This window comes from Nothoprocta perdicaria, unplaced genomic scaffold (genome assembly GCF_003342845.1).
Source record: "Nothoprocta perdicaria isolate Ctin4 unplaced genomic scaffold, notPer1 scaffold_192, whole genome shotgun sequence".
NCBI lineage: Eukaryota > Metazoa > Chordata > Aves > Tinamiformes > Tinamidae > Nothoprocta > Nothoprocta perdicaria.
The window spans coordinates 1,498-20,482 of NW_020455116.1; the positions used below are offsets into that span (position 1 = coordinate 1,498).

The window sequence follows — 18,985 nt, forward strand, 5'->3', positions numbered from 1 at the left end:
GGCCTCCGTGCGAAGCTGGCCCCCCCACACTCTGCAGGCTTTGCGGCGCCCTCCCCAGGCCTCTGTGTGCAGCTCGGCCCCCACACCCTACAGGATTTGGTACGCCCTTCCCGCGCTTCTGTGTGCACTTGGCCAGGAGCCCTCCGGGCTTCTGTGCGCCCTCCCCGGGCCTCCGTGCGCAGCTGGCCACCCGTACACTACAGACTTTGGTGCGCCCTCCCTGGGCCTCCGTGTGCAGCTTTTCCCTCGCGCTCTCCGGGATTTGGTGCGCCCTCCCCAGGCCGCTGTGCGCAGCTGGCCCCCCGTGACTACCGGGCTTTGGTGCGCCCTCTATGGGCCGCCAAGCGCAGATGGCCCCCCGCACCGTCAGGTCCTTCGTGCGCTCTCCCCGGGCCTCCGTTGGCACTTGGCCAGGCGACCGCCGGTCTTTGGTGCGTCCTCCCCAAGCCTCTGTGCGCACTTGTCCAGCCGCTCCCTCTGGGATTTGGGGCCCCATTCCCGGGCCTCCGTGCTCCCCAGGTCTCCATGCGCAGCTGGCCCCCCGCGCCCTGCGTGCTAAACGTGCGCCCTCCCCCGACCTCCGTGCACAGCTGGCCCCCCGGGCCCTGCGTGTATACTGGCGACCTCCCCGGGCCTCCATGCGCAGCTGGGCCCCCGGGCCCTGCGGGCTTACGGGCGCCCTCCCCGGGCCTCCGTGCGCAGCTGGCACCCCGCACCATCGGGGCCTTCGTGCGCTCTCCCTGGGCCTCCGTGCGCACATGGCCAACCACGTCCTCCGGGCTTACGTGCGCCGTCCCCGGGCCTACGTGTGCAGCTGGCCTCCCGGGCCCTGCGGGCTTTGGAGCGCCCTCCGCCGGCCTCTGTGCGCAGCTGTTCCTCGGAGCCCTCCGGGCTTTGGAATGCCCTCCCCGGGCCTCYGTTTGCACTTGGCCCACCGTGACCTCCGGGCTTTGGTGCTCCCTCCCCGGGCCTCTGTGCGCAGCTGGCCCCTCCACCCTCTGGGCTTTGGTGCGCCCTCCCCACGCTTCCGTGCACACTTGGCCAGCCGCGCACTCCAGGCTTTGGTGCACCTTCCCCGGGCCTCCGTGTGCACTTGGCCAGCTGCTCCCTCCAGGCTTTGCTGTGCCCTCCCCGGTCCTCCATGCACAGCTGGCCCCCCTCGCCCTTGGGACTTTGATGCGCCCTCCCCGGGCCGCCGTGCGCAGCAGGCCCCCCGTGACCTCAGGGTTTTGGTGCGCCCTCCCCGGGCCTCCCCGCCCTCCACGCTTTTGTAGAAATGATGAATGTAGAGAAAGGGATAGAGCAGATTTATCCCCAGGGAGCTTTGAAGAAGGCTAAAGAAGCCGTAGAAAGCACCCCCCGTATGTGTCCGCTGATTAAAACAGAGTATGTGTGCGAGGATGATAGYGATGACTGAGGATAGCGTCCTCAGATTATCACCAAAGAAGTCCAATTTACCGCAACTGAACTAGCAAAGCTGAGAAAAGAGTTTGCAAGAACTGTGAAGGAATCAGAGACAGAGTATGTGTGGAGAGTGTCTTTGTCAGGAGGGGATGGAATCTTGTTGTCAGAGAAAGAAGCAGAAGGATATTGGGGTCCGGGTGTGTTTCTGACCACTGGTAACCACCGAGCCCCGTGGTCCTTGACTCAGAGAGCTGTGTATTGAGCCGGAGGGTTAAACCCCTTGGAGAGGGGAGATCCGCTCGCTATAACAGGGACGGTGGATCATTTAGTGGAAAGTGTACAAAAAGCGGCCTGTCTCCAGATAATGTATGATCGGGAGCTCAAGCCGAACCAGGGTTCCCCAATGATGATGCCTGTGGACCCAGAGAGGATGACTCCCCTGATACAAGGGCTTCCTGACTCTCTGAAACCTATTGGAATTCAATTACAAGGCAGGATTCAAAACATCCCTGATCGAGAAAGAATTACGGCTGGTCTGCAGGGGATAGTGACCCCTGACTGTCAGAAGCCAGGGAGGAAAGTATGGACATGGGGAGAGATAGCCCAGGAACTGATTAATTTTGGGAGAAAATATGGTCCTGTTGGTGGATTTTACCAAAGAACTGAATCCAGGGCTGTGCGGGCTGCAGAACGAGTTAGTGGGCAGCAATCACCCTCCCAGAAGAGCCAAGACTTGAGGTTAACCCGAAATCATAATTTTGGGAGAGAGAAACTTCTAACTCGACAGGGGCTGTGGCAGCTAGGGCTTCAGAAAGGTATTCCACAGGATTTGATGGATGGATTCCCAACCAAAAAGTTAGAAAAACTAGTGCAGGAATGGTCAGGGCAAAGGGGTGTTTTCAGACCAACCCCCATGCCCCACCCCTGATAGACCTTGAGGAGGAGCCGACTGAGGAAAAGAAAACGTCGGGAAACTAATTCCTCCGCCCCCCCAAAGGTGAGGGGGGAGGCGGAGGATGGATGTTTGTGAGACAACTCACCTGCAATACAAAAGGAGATTTATTGATTACTGTTGCTGTAAGGACCAAGGAAAAGACCGGTAACCTTTTTAATTGATACTGGGGCACAAATTACCGCAATAATGCGGACCGAAGCTGAACAATGTGGAATCTCAATTCCATCTAGAAATCTAATTGTTTTAAATACCTTGGGAAAAACGCAGTCGATGCCCATGACTCCAGTGACACTATGGTTACCAGGAGAGGAGAACCCCATCAGCACCATGGTGGCCATAGGATCTTTTCAGATGAATCTTCTAGGCATAGATGTTTTGAAGGGCAGGCAGTGGCAAGATACCCAGGGAAACTCATGGTCTTTTGGTGTTCCCCAGATCAGGCAATTGGCTACAATATCTGATAGTGTCACCGAAAACCGGGAATAAACCTCTTAACACCAATGTAGTATTAAGAAGCAGGCATTCACTTTATTGCAGTGCTGGATGCACGGGGRATAGCTCCACCTATCGTGCATGCCCTAGGGGATGCTTGCTAAAACTTTTATTTCTCTATTATCTACATATGCATTAAATTCTAGGAAATGATCATACATATTCATTCCATTTCTTGGAACTAATTACAATATACCCCACCCTCACACGCATGCGCCCTCTGTCCCTTTGGTGGTCTCTGGTGGTCTTTTTGAGACCCCCTGGTGGTCGTCTTCCCGGAAGTCACTTCCATATATGGCTTCATTTTGACTCAGTAGGCCCTGTTTTGGTTCTACTGTCCTGCTTCAGCCAGTTCCACAAAGATACGGTGGTCCTTATCTTCGTCTTCTACCGGTGTTTGCTCCTTTTGTCTGTATTCTCTCATAATATACCAGCAACAACAGTGAAAATACGGCCTTGGGTGCATCTTCTTCTGGGGTTTCTCATAACAATAGGAGGGTATATTTGCTGCAAGCGGCTCCTACCCTCCCCCCTTCCAAGCTGACAAATGTGAAACCCTATCCGTTGCTGTTAGGAGCCGGAGAGGGAATTACACCGGTATTGGAGGATTTAAAAAAGCAAGGGATTGTAGTTTCCACTCACTCTCCCTTTAACTCTCCAGCATGGCCGGTCCGAAAACCAAATGGTAAATGGAGACTGACAATAGATTACCGGAGACTGAATGCCAACACAGGTCCACTAACAGCTGCTGTACCAAACATTGCTGAACTGATAGCCACCATTCAGGAACATTCTCACTCTATTATGGAGACGATTGATGTCGCCAAGGATATGTTTTTCATGGTCCCTTTACAACCTGAGGACCAGGATCGTTTTGCCTTCACCTGGGAAGGACAACAGTATACTTTTACACGACTCCCACAAGGATACAAGCATTTCCCCACACTGGCCCACCATGCTCTTGCACAGGAGCTGGAAACAATCCCCATAAGCGCGGCRGTGAAGATCTATCAATATATAGATGATGTGCTCATAGGAGGGAGTCAGGTAGAAGAAGTTAGAGAAACCCAGAAGGATATCATCACCCACTTAGAAAATATAGGGTTGACAATTCCCCCTGAGAAAATACAAACCCCTTCCAGTGAGGTAAAATTATTAGGGATCTGGTGGAAGGGAGGGATGACATGTATCCCACCGGATACTCTTTCCTCTCTCGATCAGATCAAGATGCCAGAATCAAAGAGAGACTTACAGCATGCACTGGGGTTGCTTGTGTTCTGGAGGAAACATATCCCTGACTTTTCAATTATTGCTAGGCCTCTGTATGACTTATTAAGAAAAAGATCTCAGTGGGAATGGACTCAGGTCCATGATGAGGCTTTACGGCTGTTGGTATTTGAAGCGACTGCCTATCAGGCCCTTGGTCCCATTCACCCAACAGATCCTGTTCAAATTGAATGGGGATTTGCCAAGACTGGACTGTCAATCCATTTGTGGCAAAAGGGGCCAGAGGGGCCTATTCGGCCCATTGGTTTTTATTCCCGCAGCTTTAAAGATGCTGAAAAAAGATATACAACTTGGGAAAAAGGTCTATTTGTAGTTAGTCTAGCTCTGAGGGAAGCAGAACAGACTATCCAGCAACAACCTGTAGTACTCAGAGGCCCATTTAAAGTGATTAAAACAGTTTTGGCAGGAACCCCACCCCCTGATGGGGTGGCTCAGAGAGCTTCTGTGCGAAAATGGTACGCACAAATAGAACACTATTGTGACATTTTTTCTGTATCTGAAGGGACCACGAAAGTGTTAAATATACAAGACGAGGCAAACTTGGATAGAGAAACATCTGAGTTATTATCTGTAATAGAGGTAGCTCCTCCGTTTTCTGGACAATTGCAGAACGTCTGGTTTACAGATGCCTCATCGAAGCGAGAGGGAAAAATCTGGAAATACCGAGCTGTGGCACTTCGGGTAGATACAGAGGAACAGATCATTACTAAAGGGGAAGGTAGTGCACAAGTAGGAGAACTAATCGCTGTGTGGAGCGTTTTCCAACATGAGGCTCAATCTACTTCTGTCTATATCTATACTGACTCTTATGCTGTGTTTAAAGGCTGCACTGAATGGCTTCCATTCTGGGAACAAAACAGATGGGAGGTCAATAGAGTATCTGTATGGCAAAAGGAAAAATGGCAGGATATTCTTACCATTGCGAGACAAGGAAAATTTGCAGTAGCCTGGGTAGCATCTCATCAACAAGATGACACTCCAGTGAGCCACTGGAATGCCAAAGTTGATGAGCTAGCCCGACTGGCACCCCTACAAAGCACCCAGATTGTGGAAAATTGGGAGCGTCTGCTGGAATGGCTACATGTAAAATGGAAACATTCAGGAGTTAAGGATTTATTTTGTGAGGCACAAGCCAGAGGGTGGCCAGTTACTAGGGAGGAATGTAAAACCTGTATATCTTCTTGTGAACAATGCCGTGTCCGCCTGGACAGACACCCTCTGAGAGCTGAGCCCCTGCACTTAAGAGAGGGAAAAGGCCTGTGGGAGGCCTGGCAGATTGATTACATCTGCCCCTTTCAAAGGTCAGAGGGGAAGAACTATGTACTGGTAGGTGTGGAGATAGTATCTGGATTAGTGCAAGCTAAAGCATGTGCTAAGGCAACAGGAGAAAACACGATAAAGGCTCTGAAAGAAGCCTCCCCAAACCGCAGTCAATTCAATCGGATAATGGCTCACACTTCACAGCCAAAGTGGTCCAGGAGTGGGCAGCCCAGGAGGAAATTTCTTGAGGGCTTCATACTCCATATTACCCACAAGCGAATGGAATCGTGGAGAGGACAAACGGTCTATTAAAACGATTCCTCAAACCGCATGAGCCAGGATGGGCTGAGCGGGTGTGTGATGAGGTGACCAGTGTTAACAGCCGCTGGAGAATAAATGGATGTCCAAAGATCACAGCATTTTGTCCAAAAGCTCCAAATATCATATCAACCTCACATGACTCTGATCACCCTCAAAATCCATCTTATTCCCCAGGACAACCTGTCTTGGTTGAACTCCCCACAGTGGGGGCAGTACCATTAGTGCTGGACACCCCATTGAATAAATACTCCTGGAAGGCCAAAAACGCCTATGGGAAAATTCATAAGATTCACACTAAATGGATTATTCCCTCTTTCTAACCCGAGAAGCGAATTTGTCCTTTGTTTTTGTTTCAGGAGAAAACAAGAGATCCAGACGCACCCACGGAAGACATGAAACAGATGCCAACTTTCAGATAGTTTGTTTAAAATGTTTATGCTATTTTTGATTATATTGTTTGGGGGACTTTTCTCTAAATGTGAAGGGAAGCCAACTCTCCCGAATCCCCTCAATCTATATGACCCATTCAAGGATAATGAATTTGTTTTGTTAGCAAGAGCTATAAGCCAAACTTTTAATCTGAGTCACTGTTGGGTTTGTGGAGGCCCTCTAGGGTTGTCAAGCTGGCCATGGACCTCTGCACCCCTTACCCCAGCACAAATCGTAAGCAATTATAGTGAAATCGATATCACCACCTGGGATGACAGTGAAACATGGCCAATTCAGTTTCCTGCTGTAGGAAATTATKGTCTGAAGCGCACCCAGAAGGGAGGGGTTGATGTGGGGAAAAGTAAATGTCAGTGGACGCTCACGCATAAATGGACCAGGACACCCCCATATACATCGAACAACAAAAATAGAGGTGTTTATGTATGGGTGTGGCTTGATGAAAAGGGGCACAACCAAGGTTTTGGGGGATTTTGGTCAAATAAAAATGAAACATTATTTGTGCGGTGGCCTGATAACTGAATTTACAGCCAAATCTGTAAGTGGGAAGACAACATTGGTGCCTGGTATTGCACCGCCCGGGTGGGCAACTACTCGACCTCCTTTGTTAGCCCTTTGGAAAATCGTGACATGACCTATTTTCAATTCCCCAAAACTACAGCTAGACCATTTGCGAATGATGCCAAGGCCAAAAAGGGCCATTATTGGATTTGTGGAAGTACTRCCTTCAAAAAACTACCAACAAATTGGACWGGAGTTTGCTATGTAGGGATTATCTGGCCTCTGTTTTTCCTACTTCCAGAGACAGGCGATCCTCGATTGGGAGTGAGACTATATGATAACTTAGGGGACAGAGGTGTTGCCCGCGACAAGCGATCTSTTGAGGTTGTTATAGGTGGAACACAAAAGTGGGGGAAAAATGAGTGGCCTCCTGAAAGGATAATCAAGCATTATGGGCCTGCTACTTGGAATCCTAATGAACCAATATCAGGGGCAAGAGAACCAATTTACAATTTGAACCGCATAATCCGATTGCAAGCAATTTTGGAAATTATCACCAATAAAACTGCCCTTGCTATAGACCTTTTAACTCAACAATCTCAACAGATGTGCACTGCAATCACTCAGCGCCACATGGTTTTGGATTATTTACTAGCTGAAGAGGGAGGAGTTTGTGGGAAACTAAATGTCTCCAACTGTTGCTTGGAAATAGATGATGTAGGCGAAGCAGTTCTTCAACTGACCACTGATATTAGGAGACTAGCCCATGTTCCTGTTCAATCATGGAATGGATGGAATGGTGATTTATGGTCTTGGTTACCAGGAGCGCCGTGAGTAAAGCAGCTTTTATTTTGTTATGCGCATTTGCTGCCTTAATGTTTTTGCCATGTATCATCCCTTCTTTTATTCAATTAATCCAACATGTTGTATCTAATATGCAATTTGTATCTACTGTCTCACCTGGTGGTGTAAAGCAAATTCGTGTTTTTCGCCAATCAAAGCCGACAGCTGTATCAATTATTTACTGAGGTAAAAGCTTCCAAGCTTCTCAAACGCTTACAAATTTGTTAACATTTTTTATTTCGGGACATTTGTTTTGCTAACCTTGTTTTACATATATAGTATGACATTGTAGTTACTTGTATATTGAGTTTCTTTATAATTTGTTTTTGTAAAAGTTGTTGGATCACCCAGCAGACAATATCTGGAATTTTGTATGATGATGTATAAGACACTGTTGTATGTGCTTCTTCTCTCTCTCTCTCTCTCTCTCTCTCTCTCTCTCTCTCCCCCCCGCTTTCTCTGTACTTTTACCTTTTCACACCACCACAAAGCAGCAAAGTCAAGCCACGGGGTGGTGTAAAAGACTATTGTGGATTGTGTTTATGTGAGAGACTATTGTGGATTGTGTTCTGTCTCGGCATTGTTGCCATATAGTTTTCTCCTGTCTCTGGGAAGACTGAGATATGCCAGGTGTCTTATCTTCACCCAATTAGCAACTTCTTGACTTTGACATCCTGTCTGTGGAAAGACTGAGATACCAGCTCAAGGTTTGTTATCTCTACACAATTTACAATTTCATGGATTAGCCCAAGACCCCAACAATGCTCAGCGGAGCCTGATGAGCGGCGCTGGCAGTTGAGTGGGGGGAGAAAAGGAGCACCAAAAGCAAAAAACTTCAAGAAAGTGGGCGGACTCTTCAAGAACTGGAACAATAAAAGGACTACGTTTTACCCCCTCAAAAAAAGGAGATGCGCACTAAGAGAGAGACTTCTTTCCCTTCTTCTCAACTCTCTTCCAAGAAAATCATCACCTGCACCGAGGCAGAGACAACGAAACATAACTCGACTGGTGGTGGTGGTAACTAATCTTGCTGCATCTCTCCTGCTTGCTTGCTTATCTTTCTTCTTTTCCTTTTTGTTTTCCTTTTCTTCTTCTTCTTCTTCTTCTTCACAGAATCACAGAATCACAGAATAGTTAAGGTTGGAAGGGACCTCTACAGATCATCTAGTCCAACCCTCCTGCTCAAGCAGGCACACCTAGAGCATGTGGCACAGGGTGGCATCCAGGCAGGTTTTGAAGACCTCCAGAGAAGGAGACTSCACAACCTCCCTGGGCAGCCTGTTCCACTGCTCTGTCACCCTAACAGTAAAGAAGTTGCTCCTCACCTGGAGACGGAACTTCTTGTGCTTCAACTTGTGGCCATTACCCCTCGTCCTATCGCTGGCCAATAGGCCAATTCTTCTTCTCCTCTCTGTCCTATCGCTATTATGAAAATAGAGCTTATAAGGTTGTATGGCATTTGACCTCATTTGTGTCTTAATCTCGCTCTTGGGATCGTATCGAAACCTCCCCCGACAGTGGATCGGGACAGCTCCCTCTGGGCTTATGTGCACCCTCCCCGGGCCTCTGTGCGCAGCTGGCCCCCTGCACCCTCCAGTCTTTGGTGCGCCCTTCCTGGGCCTCTGCGCACTTGGCCAGCCGCACCCTCCGGGCTTTGGTGCGCCATCCCCAGGCCTATGTGCGCAGCCGGCCCCTCGTGAACTCCGGGCTTCTGTGTGCACTCCCGGGGCCTCCATGCGCAGCTGGCCACCTGCGCCCTGCGGGCTTACGTGCGCCCTCTCCGGGCCTCCGTACGCAGCTGGACCCCCGTGAACTCCGGGCTTTGGTGCGCCCTCCCCGGGCCTCCATAAGCAGCTGGCCCACCACACCATCGGGGCCTCCGTGTGCTCTCCCTGGGCCTCCGTGCGCTCTTGGCCAGGCGCCCTCTGGGCTTTGGTGCGCCCTCCCCAAGCCTCCGTGCGCACTTGGACAGCCGCGCCCTCCGGGCTTTGCGGCACCCTTCCCGGGCCTCCATGCACACATGGTCCCCCGCACCCTCGGGCATTTTTGCGCCCTCCCCGGGCCTCCGTGCGCAGCTGGGCTCCCGCACTCTCCAGGCTTACGTGCGCCCTCCCCAGGCCTCCATACGCACTTGGGCCCCGCGCACTCCGGGCTTTGGTGCGCCCTCCCTGGGCCGCCGTGCACACCTGGGCCCCCGCACCCTCGCACCCTCAAGGATTTGATGTGCCTTCCTCGAGCCTCCGTGCGCACCTGGTCCCCCGCACCCTCCAGGCTTTGGCACGCCCTCCCTGGGCCTCCATACGCAGCTGGCCAGGCGCCTGCCAGTCTTTGGTGCCACTTCCCTGAGCCTCCGTGTGCAGTTGGCCAGCCGTGCCCTCTGGGCTTTGGTGCGCCCTCCCCGGGCCTCCATACGCAACTGGCCCCCCATCACCTCCGGGACTTCGTACGCCCTCTCCGGGCTTCCGTGCGCAGCTGGACCCCCGTGAACTCCGGGCTTTGGTGCAGCCTTCCCGGGCCTCCATGAGCAGCTTGCCCCCCCGCATCCTCCGGGCTTTGGTGCGCCCTCTGTGGGCCTCCATGCGCACCTGGTACCCCGCGCCCTCCAGGCTTTGGTGCGCCCACCCCGGGGCTCTTTGCGCAGCTGGCCACCCGTGAACTCCGGGCGTTCGTGCGCCCTCCCCGGCCTCCATGCGCAGCTGGCCCCCCGCACCGTCGGGGCCTTCGTGCGCCCTCCCTGGGCCTCCGTGCGCAACTGGTCCCCCGTGCCCTCCAGGCTTACGTGCRCCCTCCGCGGGCCTCCATGTGTAGCTGGCCCCCCCCTGCCCTCCGCGCTTTTGTTTGGCCTCATCTGGTCTCCATGCGCAGCTTGCCCCTCCGGCCCTGTGATTTTTCACGCACCCTCCCTGGGTCTCCATGCACAGCTGGCACCCCGCACTCTCCGGGCTTTCCTGTGCCCTCCCCAGGCCTCCGTGTGCAGCTCGTCCCCCGCACCCTCCGGTGTATCGTTCGCCCTCCCTGGGTCTCCTTGCGCAGGTGGTCCCCCTTGCCCTCCGAGCAATTGTGCGCTCTCCCTGGGGCTCCATGCACAGCCGACCCCCCGCACCCTTCAGACTTTCTTGCGCCCTCCGGGCTTTCGTGTGCCCTTCCCGAGCCTTCGTGCACAGCTGGCTCCCCGCACTCTATGGGCATTCCTGCGCCGTCGCTGGTCCTCCGTGCACAGCTGGCCATCCGCGCTCTCTGGGTTTTCGTGCGCCCTCCCCTGGCCTCTGTGTGCACGTGGCCCCGGCATCCTTGCAGGCTTTCATGCAGCCTCCCCGGACCTCCGTGCACAGCTGACTCCGGGGGCCTGAAAGTCTTTGGTACAGTCTCCCCAGGCCTTCGTGCACACGAGCCCAGAGGTCCTGCGGGATTTCTTTCCGCCCTAGCCCGCTTTTCATGTGCGCTGCCCCAGGGCCCTACAGGCGCTCATACGACCTCTCCGGCCATCCGTGTACACGTAACCTTATTTTTTCTTCCATCTTCCATACTGCCTCCTCAGGCATCCAAGTGCACATATCCTTGCGTTTCCTCCCAACATTCGTGTGGTCTCCCCTTGCCTCTGTGCGCAGCTGTTCCCGGGCACCCTGCGGGCTTTTGTGCAGCCTCTCTGGGCCTCCTTTCGCAGCTGGCCCTGGTGCCCTGCAAGCTTTTGTGCGGCTTCCCCAGGTATCTGTGCACACACATGGCCCCAGGTGCTCTGTGGGCGTTCATGCACCCTCCCTGGACCTACATGTGCACATGGCCTGGGGGCCCTGCTGTGTTTATTGTGGCCTCCCCAGGCCTCCCTGCACAGCCTGCCCCTGTGGCTRTCAAATTTTTTTGCGGCCTCTGCGGTCATCCTTGCGCACATGTCCCTGTAGGCCCTCCAGGATTTCATACAGCCTTCTTGTGTCTTCATGCACACTTGACACCTGGGTAACTCTCGGCTAATTTTGCAGCCTCCCCGCTCCTCCATGCACATGTGGTCCCGGCGCCCCTTCTGACTTTCCTGCGACCTCCTCGCACCTCCATGTACATGTGATGCCATAGGCCCTGGGGGCTTTCATGCAGCATCCCTGGATCTCCACGCAAATATGGCCCCGGAGGCCCTCCGGGCTTTCTTGTGACCTTCCCTGGCCTCCGTGCACAGCTGACCACGGTGGCCCTGCAGGCTTTTGTGTGGCCTTCCCAGGCGTCCATGCACACATGACTCCGGGCGCCCTGTGAGGTTTTGTGTCGCTTCCCCTGTCCTCTGTCTGCCCTTTGCCTCACGGTCTGCTACCTGCTTTCATGCAACCTCCCTTGACCTCTTTGCACACTGGATCTAATGGCCCTATTGCCTTTTAACACGGTCTCTCTAACCCTCTAAGTGCAGTGGGCCAGGGTGCTCTATGGGCTTTCACACAGCTTCCCTAGGCACCGGGCACATTGGGCTGTGGGACCCTACTTTTTTTGGGCACACTGGACCCCATGGCACTATTGGATTTTTGTGGGGTCTCCCATCTCCTCTGTTAGCATTAGCCAGGGAGAACTATGCACGTCTTTGTGTCCTCCCTGTGTGTCCAAGCACACTGTCCCATAGTCTCCCTAAAAGCTTTCATCTGGCCTCTCCCCACCTCTTTACGCACTGGGGTGGAGGACCTTACTAATTTGTGTGGCCTCCCGGGGCCTCTGCACACACTCAGGCAGAAGGGCCCTATGTGCTTTCATGCTGTCTTGGCAGCCCTCCATGTGCACATGAGCAGGGGTGAAATACAGGCTTTCATGCAGCCTCCCTGGCCCTCTCTGGGCACTGGGCTGCTGGGGCCGTATGAGTATTCATGAGGCCTCCCACTGCATCCAGCTGCACTGGCCGGGAAGATCCTACAGGCAATTGTGCGACCTGTCCGAGTCTCCCTGCACAGTGGGCCAGGGAAACCTACAGGCTTACATGTGGTCCCCCCACCCCCTGTGCACAGTGGGCTGGAGGAAGCCTATAGGCAGCCTCCACAGGTCTACATACATACTAGGTGGGGTGGGGTGCACAGGGGCTATCATGCATCCTCCTGGACGTTCTTGCATACCTGGCCAGAGGGCCCTACAGACTTTCCTGCAGCCTTCCACGGCCTCAATGTCCACACAGGGACTTTGGTGTGAGTAAAGAGCAGCCCAGCATGAACAGTCTTTCACAGAAGCTGGGGGTGGGTGAAAACTGGCTGGGCACAGGCAGTCTCACCCTGAGCAAGTAACGACTGTCCGAGCACAGGCAACCACACGTGGAGGTAGGGAATGGGTGCAGAGCGGTCAGGCACAGTCAGCCTCAGGAGACAGGAAGCAGGCAAAGACCAGCTGGGCATGGGCTGCCTCACAGGGAGCGGATGAGGAGCAGCCGCACACAAGCAGCCTCCCACAGAGGCAGGGCGCACTTGAGGTGCCAGGCACACGGAGCCTCGGAGCCTCGCGGGGGGCAGCTGAGGAGCTGCCAGGCACAGGCAGCCTCACAGGCAGGCAGAGAGTGAGTGACGAACAGCGTGGCACAGGCAGCCTCACACAGAGGCAGGGAGTGCTGGGCACAGGCACTGCACACAAGGTCGCACAGGGACTCCATGACCATGAACCCAACCTCCTAGCTCTCCCTCTTGCTGCTTTTAGGCAGCTTTGGGACCATCTTCCCCTTGGTTTTCTTTCTGCTTTATGCTCCACACATCCCTGCAGCCTAAGGACCATGGGTGACCAACACTGGGACCTGCTCTCCATCTGTAATCTCCCCCTCACTTCCAAGGCAGCGTCTGTGTTATACTCACCTTATTCTTTTTTTGATTTACACTCATGCAAACAGGAAATACAAAGGGGAAAATAAGCCTGTAAACTCAGTCCCTGGTGTGGCTGATTGCCCCAGCCCTTTCAGAGGAAGGGTTAAATTCACCCACAGTCCAAGGCAGTGGCTTCCAGCCCAGTAAGGAACAGGACGACTACTCAGCTGTGCCACGTGTAGGAGCAGGGTTGACTGGAATGGCCACCAATCCTGGCACTTCTGTTTAGGGCTCCCGCCACTGCCGCTGTCGCCTGCTCCAGTGCTTCATTACCGCTTCAGAGAAGACAGCGTCGGGACAAGCAGCTGTGTTTTCGGTGCTGTTTTTTCTCTCTCCTTTCTTTCAAGTGCTGTGACAGCTTATGCTGCTGCAGGAATAAACAGCTAGGACTGCATTTTTCTAAGTAGTGGTCAAAATATGCAAAGCACAAAGCAACGATTACTCTTTGTTCTCTACTTAAAAAAAAAAAAAATTAATAAACAAATCACCACCTCCCAGAACAGATGTCTTGGTTCTATGTGGTTACACCCAAGAAGCTGTGGTCAGAACACATTGTCAGATAGATGGCAGGAGGAAAAGAAAGGCTCCACTATCTAACATGCCATGTGTGGTACCAGGCCTATCACCTAGTACCCGGAGAGCAGCACACTGGAGCTCTGTCTCTAGCCAGAAGCACATCGGCCATTCAGAGAGGCATCTGTTCTGGCTGGAGTCCTTGCTCTCAGCAGCACAAATGGTTCACAGGTTAAGAACACAAAAGCCAGAGCAATGTGCCCAGGAGCTCACTCATGTTGATGCCATTTCCTTCTGCAAGCCTTCTGAAGAGGCAGGGCAGGGGCTGCTGCAGAGGGTGCCGCAGTGAACAGCTACAGTCGCAAGGAAGCCGCGGCACGCAAGGAACACAGCGCAGAGTGTTTTCAGACAAATTGCCACAGAGCTTGATCTTTACTAAGAAAGCCAAAGAACATAAACATCAGCATTTTCTCCCTCTTCTTCTGCCCTCCCCAAAAAAGGGTCTCCATTTTTAATTTTTTTTTCCGATAAATGAACTACTACCCATAGACAAGGCAAATGAGGGAGTATTAAGACATTTTTCCACATTTCAGCTTCATGTGTTTTCTGAAAACGCTTTTAAAGATGTAGGCAAAATACATGTTTTCACTCCTTCACACAACATCCACTTCTTACTGGGCCACCGGGACATGATGGAGATGCCACAAGCATAGAGGAGGAGTCTCAAGGAAAGTCACGCCAGGTACACAAGGTGGATGCACTACCCCGAGCTTCCCAACTTTCTGCATTTCATATCCAGTCTTGCTTCATTCTGACATGCTTTTCTGGAGGAAGACAATGTCAGGCCTAACCACAGCAGAAGGCTAGCCCGAATACAGAAAGACCTAATTGTTATTATTAGCTCTTGCTCATTATTTTGACTGCTGCATTCAAGCACCTCAAAGATCTGCTCAGGCTTAAGCTCATCTAGTGTGTACATACACCTACCCGTTTTTTCTTTAAACAGCCAAGAAAGTTTTGCTTCTTAGTGGGCCTCTGTCAGTCAAAATTACCTCCCACAGCTGCCATTCAAGCTCAGCAGCCAAGAAAGTCTATCATCACTGAATGAAAGAAATCCCTGTCAACCTGCCTCGTTCTGCATCCAGCACTGCGCATACTCAGGATGCACTGAAAAGGTCTCCCTGTGGCACAAGGGGACCACACTTCCCTGTTAAAAAAGGAAAGGAAAAAAAAAAAAGAACATCAAACAGCAGAGCACGCCTCATTCTACCTCCCCTGTTGTGCCCACATAGCTAAGATTTTCATGGGACTTCACCCTGGGCCAGCTTCCTCAYTGGAACATTTATGGGCAGGATCAATTACACACAGGATGAAGAAAAATCCAGAGTTCGGACTTAGTGCGCTCGCTGCAGAGACATATCAGATATGGTACCTGCCGGTACCCGCTGCAAATTACACCCTGGAATCTGCTCCCCTAACTTCCTCACTAGTCCCTCCACTTCCTCCCTCACCGCTTAAACCCATTTCCTGCAGCTGCTTCGCATGCATCTCCCCTCCTTCCTGGAGCATTTAGGGCTCTTCCCTCATGCTTAGCTGTATGGATGAAGCCAGGTCCAGAGCTTCATCCCTACCCTTTGCTGGAGTAGCGGGAAACTCTCTCCTGGTTCTCCTGTCTTTGGTCCAACATCACTACAGGGGGACATTAAGCTGTTCCTGTCCTGGCGCTGCCGTCACTGCCTAGCAAAACTTCATCAGGAGATTATTAGCATCCGCCTGGGTTTGGCGACACATTCTTTTGCAAAGTTCAAGGAAGCCACTTGCTGCTGTTCAGAGATTTATGCAGGAGCTGTGCTGCATTTCCAAGCCTGATTGCAAATACTGGAGCTCAGCAGATGGCTCCCGGGTCATGTATGTACCAGTGCACGCCTGAAAGGTCAGACCAAGTCTCTGACGCCTRTCACACCCAATATAAGGTATCAATTAAAATAAGCACCTGGACTGACAGAGCACAGGGAGAGCTAGGAGAGGACAGGGGATAAACGAGCAARCACTACACACACTTACCTTTTTCAAATAGTAAGTGTACCTACTAYGTGGAAAACAGAAATGTGTTCTAAATGTTCTCAAGTTCCACTCCTCCTAAATCAAGAGCATGGAGGCAGAATAGAGTAACACCTTGATAGCAGAGGAAAGAGCTAGTATTTCACACCACCACCAGACTATAACGAGAAGCAGAGGACTGACAGCACAGTTTGGACCAAGGGAAAAGGATTTTTTCTYTTCTGCTTTGAATTTGAGATGACATAAACTTTACTCACAATTTCTAGCAACAAACACACTGTTCCTTAGTTTTCGGCAGTCTCTACAAGCAGCTGATGTCTACTGCTCCTGTCACACTATCTGCGCTAAGAGAAGTGGGGCTGGGGGGAAACAGAACAAACCACCTCCCTGGATCAAGAGCRACAGTCATTCAGAGTTACCAGCCATGAGAAACAACTGCTCGTTACCTCCTTGTGTACGTGTAACACAGGATGGATTTATCACAAGTCCATGTAAACAGAGAGGAAAAGCATAACTTGCTGTTCCTGCTCTGCTCAACAACAGGTCCCACCAAATCTCAAATGCCTGAAAACTGGGGGGACTTCATAGCACCTCTTCAAACAAGGTTGCTGTCCTTTGCCTCAGCTTTTAGAGGTTGTAGAGAAAAGTGCAGAAACATGAATGTAGGTAACTTTTTCTTCTTTTTAAAGTAACCAGTGAAGAAATCAAACCAGGCAGAGTCTTACCCTGGACTGTCTGGCATAAAGTGGAGCTCTGTGGATAGCAAGTCTGCAGAAAGCAACACTGCTGTCCAGTCACATGTGAAGAGACAGGACCGAGAACACACAGAGAACAGCTTTTGCTCACAACAAAAGACATCGTATCAACAGACAACAGCAATAAACATGCAGASCATGTGAAAGACCCAAAGACAACAAATGCAACAGAAGAGAGAAAGTTCAAACTCAACTTCTTTTGTCCTACATGTGAAGGTGTCACTAACAGAACTTAAACATGGCTTCTTCTCATCCATGCTCTAGTGATTTCATGGTCCTTTGGGGCAGAGGGGAGTGGGAAAAGGAGGTGTAATCCATCTGTCAAGATCGAGTTGCTTCAGTATCAGAGGCACAAAACAGTCTCGTCGCTTTTGGCAATAGCTTCCTTCCAAAACAATTCCTTAGCTATCTTGTTCTGCTTTGTTTTCCCTCCTCTGAGGTCCAAGTTCAAACGCTGGAAACTGGGAAGTCTCCGGTACYGAAATATCTGACAGGAAGTGAATAGCTCCAGCCATTCCTAAAACATAATGAGAAAGAGATTTTTTTGGTGCATCTCAGACATAAAAATAGCAGAGCTGACAGTCAAGGAAAGGACATCTGTTGGAGCATCTCCTTGCTGGAGCTTTCTGAACTGGCTTTCTGATTTTATGAACTGGTAAGCTCTCTCAATTGGCTGAATTGGCCACTGGAAAGTCAAACTCATCTGTACTTTGACCAGGAAATCAAGCTTCACTTAAAAAGCTTGAAGGCAAGGATAAAGTTCTCCCTGATACTGTATTTTCAGCTGTACAAACTCAGGGCCATTTCAGTTAGTTAGGAAAAAAAGAATCCTGTTCGGACTATCTAGCACAAATTCAGCAGCTCTCGCTTAAAACCCTGCTTATTCAGGATCTACCAAAGACATTCTACCATTAAAGAAACAAAAGCAAAACTTTTAATACTTTTGTGATATACTGATTCATTCATAAGAAAGAGGCACCCTACATTCATTCATAAGAAAGAGGCACCCKACAGCAGGGCAGCATTCAGCTRCATCCAGTTGCTGTATACAACAGCTACAAATTCAGTTTTATAATCAAGCTAATATGCTATTGTATGAGGCACCAACTCTCTCGAAACGCAGGTATCAAGGACAAATTCAACGAGTATGGTAGGACCAATGTCATGTCCACTTTTTGCTTCCACAAATGCATGCAAGAATCCCTCAGAATAAGCATAATTAYGCTTCTCTCCTATAAATACTAACACAATAGCTCTGTATTTAGAAAGAATGCATAGAGCTATTGCTTTTTTGGTGTTAACTCATTGGCTTGGCTCATTTGTCTGCTGTAGTTTTGTGTGTTTGTGGTAGGTGGCACACAAGGTTCACTCTTCAAAGAGTAGCAGACTATAAATCCTGCTTGGGCTATAATTCCTTGCTGTTGTGCTTTGAAAACTTAGGGATTTATGATACAGGGATTAAAAATAAACTGCATCTAAAAATAAAAAGCTCTGGGAGAACATTTAGGAAAACCTTTACACTTACAGAAAATCCCTTAATAATTTAGCATGTCTTTTTTGCTAGAGCAATCTTGGTTCATGTTAAAAGTAGTCTTTATTTGCTTGAGTAATGCAGCACGGAAGGTTCCGCTGTGACACGTCAGCACCCTGCCCACTGCTGCTCCCCTGCCCAGTCCTCCCCCAGGCTTTTTGCCTGCATTAAACCAAGAGGCAGTAGGACAGGCAGGAGTGTAGCACTGACTTTACATCGGAAACTGTTCAAAGACAATTCAGAAAGTGTGGGATGCTTCTCTTTTGGCAGGAGGGGCAGAAAGCGGTGATGGTGTTTTCCCCCTTTCCTCTTTTAATGGTACTGGCACCCACTAAAGATCTCCTGACTCCCCAGCATGCACCCTACCAGCAAAGTAGCCTTTCTTGTGCATTTAACACTGTACTATCACTTACCTTCAAAGAGGGAATAAGGCCGGTCAGGAATACGACATCCATGTGCACCATACTCCAAACACCATTCAGCAAACTAGAAAGTTGGATAAAAAAAAAAAAAAAAGTGTTATTTTTTCGTTTTTCTTGTTGTTGTTGTATTTTAATTAAGGCTGCTAAATGTGAACTTGAAGATCTGTACAGGAAAATTTTTTAACTTAAGAGTACATAGAGTGTAAGCTGAGAAACAAGACTGCAATCACTCTCCCAGATAAAATTGTCTCACTTCAGTCATGACAAGACCACAATCAGATCTTAGGGTAACTGCAAATGTATTTCCACAGTAGGAACTTCAGTTCCATCACAACACCACAACGTAAATATGTAGGCTGCACTTTTTTGTTCCTTTTTTTTTT

At 50.7% G+C, this 18,985-nt stretch overlaps 1 protein-coding gene across 1 annotated transcript in view; it reads right to left on the bottom strand.

Annotated features, from left to right (window-relative positions):
* Positions 1-14,854: 14,854 nt before the first annotated feature.
* LANCL2 (LanC like 2) overlaps positions 14,855-18,985 on the bottom strand; it is a 27,749-nt gene continuing 23,618 nt past the window's right edge. Inside the window, exons 8-9 of the mRNA XM_026037198.1 lie at positions 18,594-18,666; positions 14,855-17,166 (exon numbers count right to left, since the gene is read on the bottom strand). Coding sequence (XP_025892983.1) covers positions 17,051-17,166; positions 18,594-18,666 — 189 coding nt within the window. The 3' untranslated portion in view covers positions 14,855-17,050. The remainder of the gene's footprint in view (positions 17,167-18,593; positions 18,667-18,985) is intronic.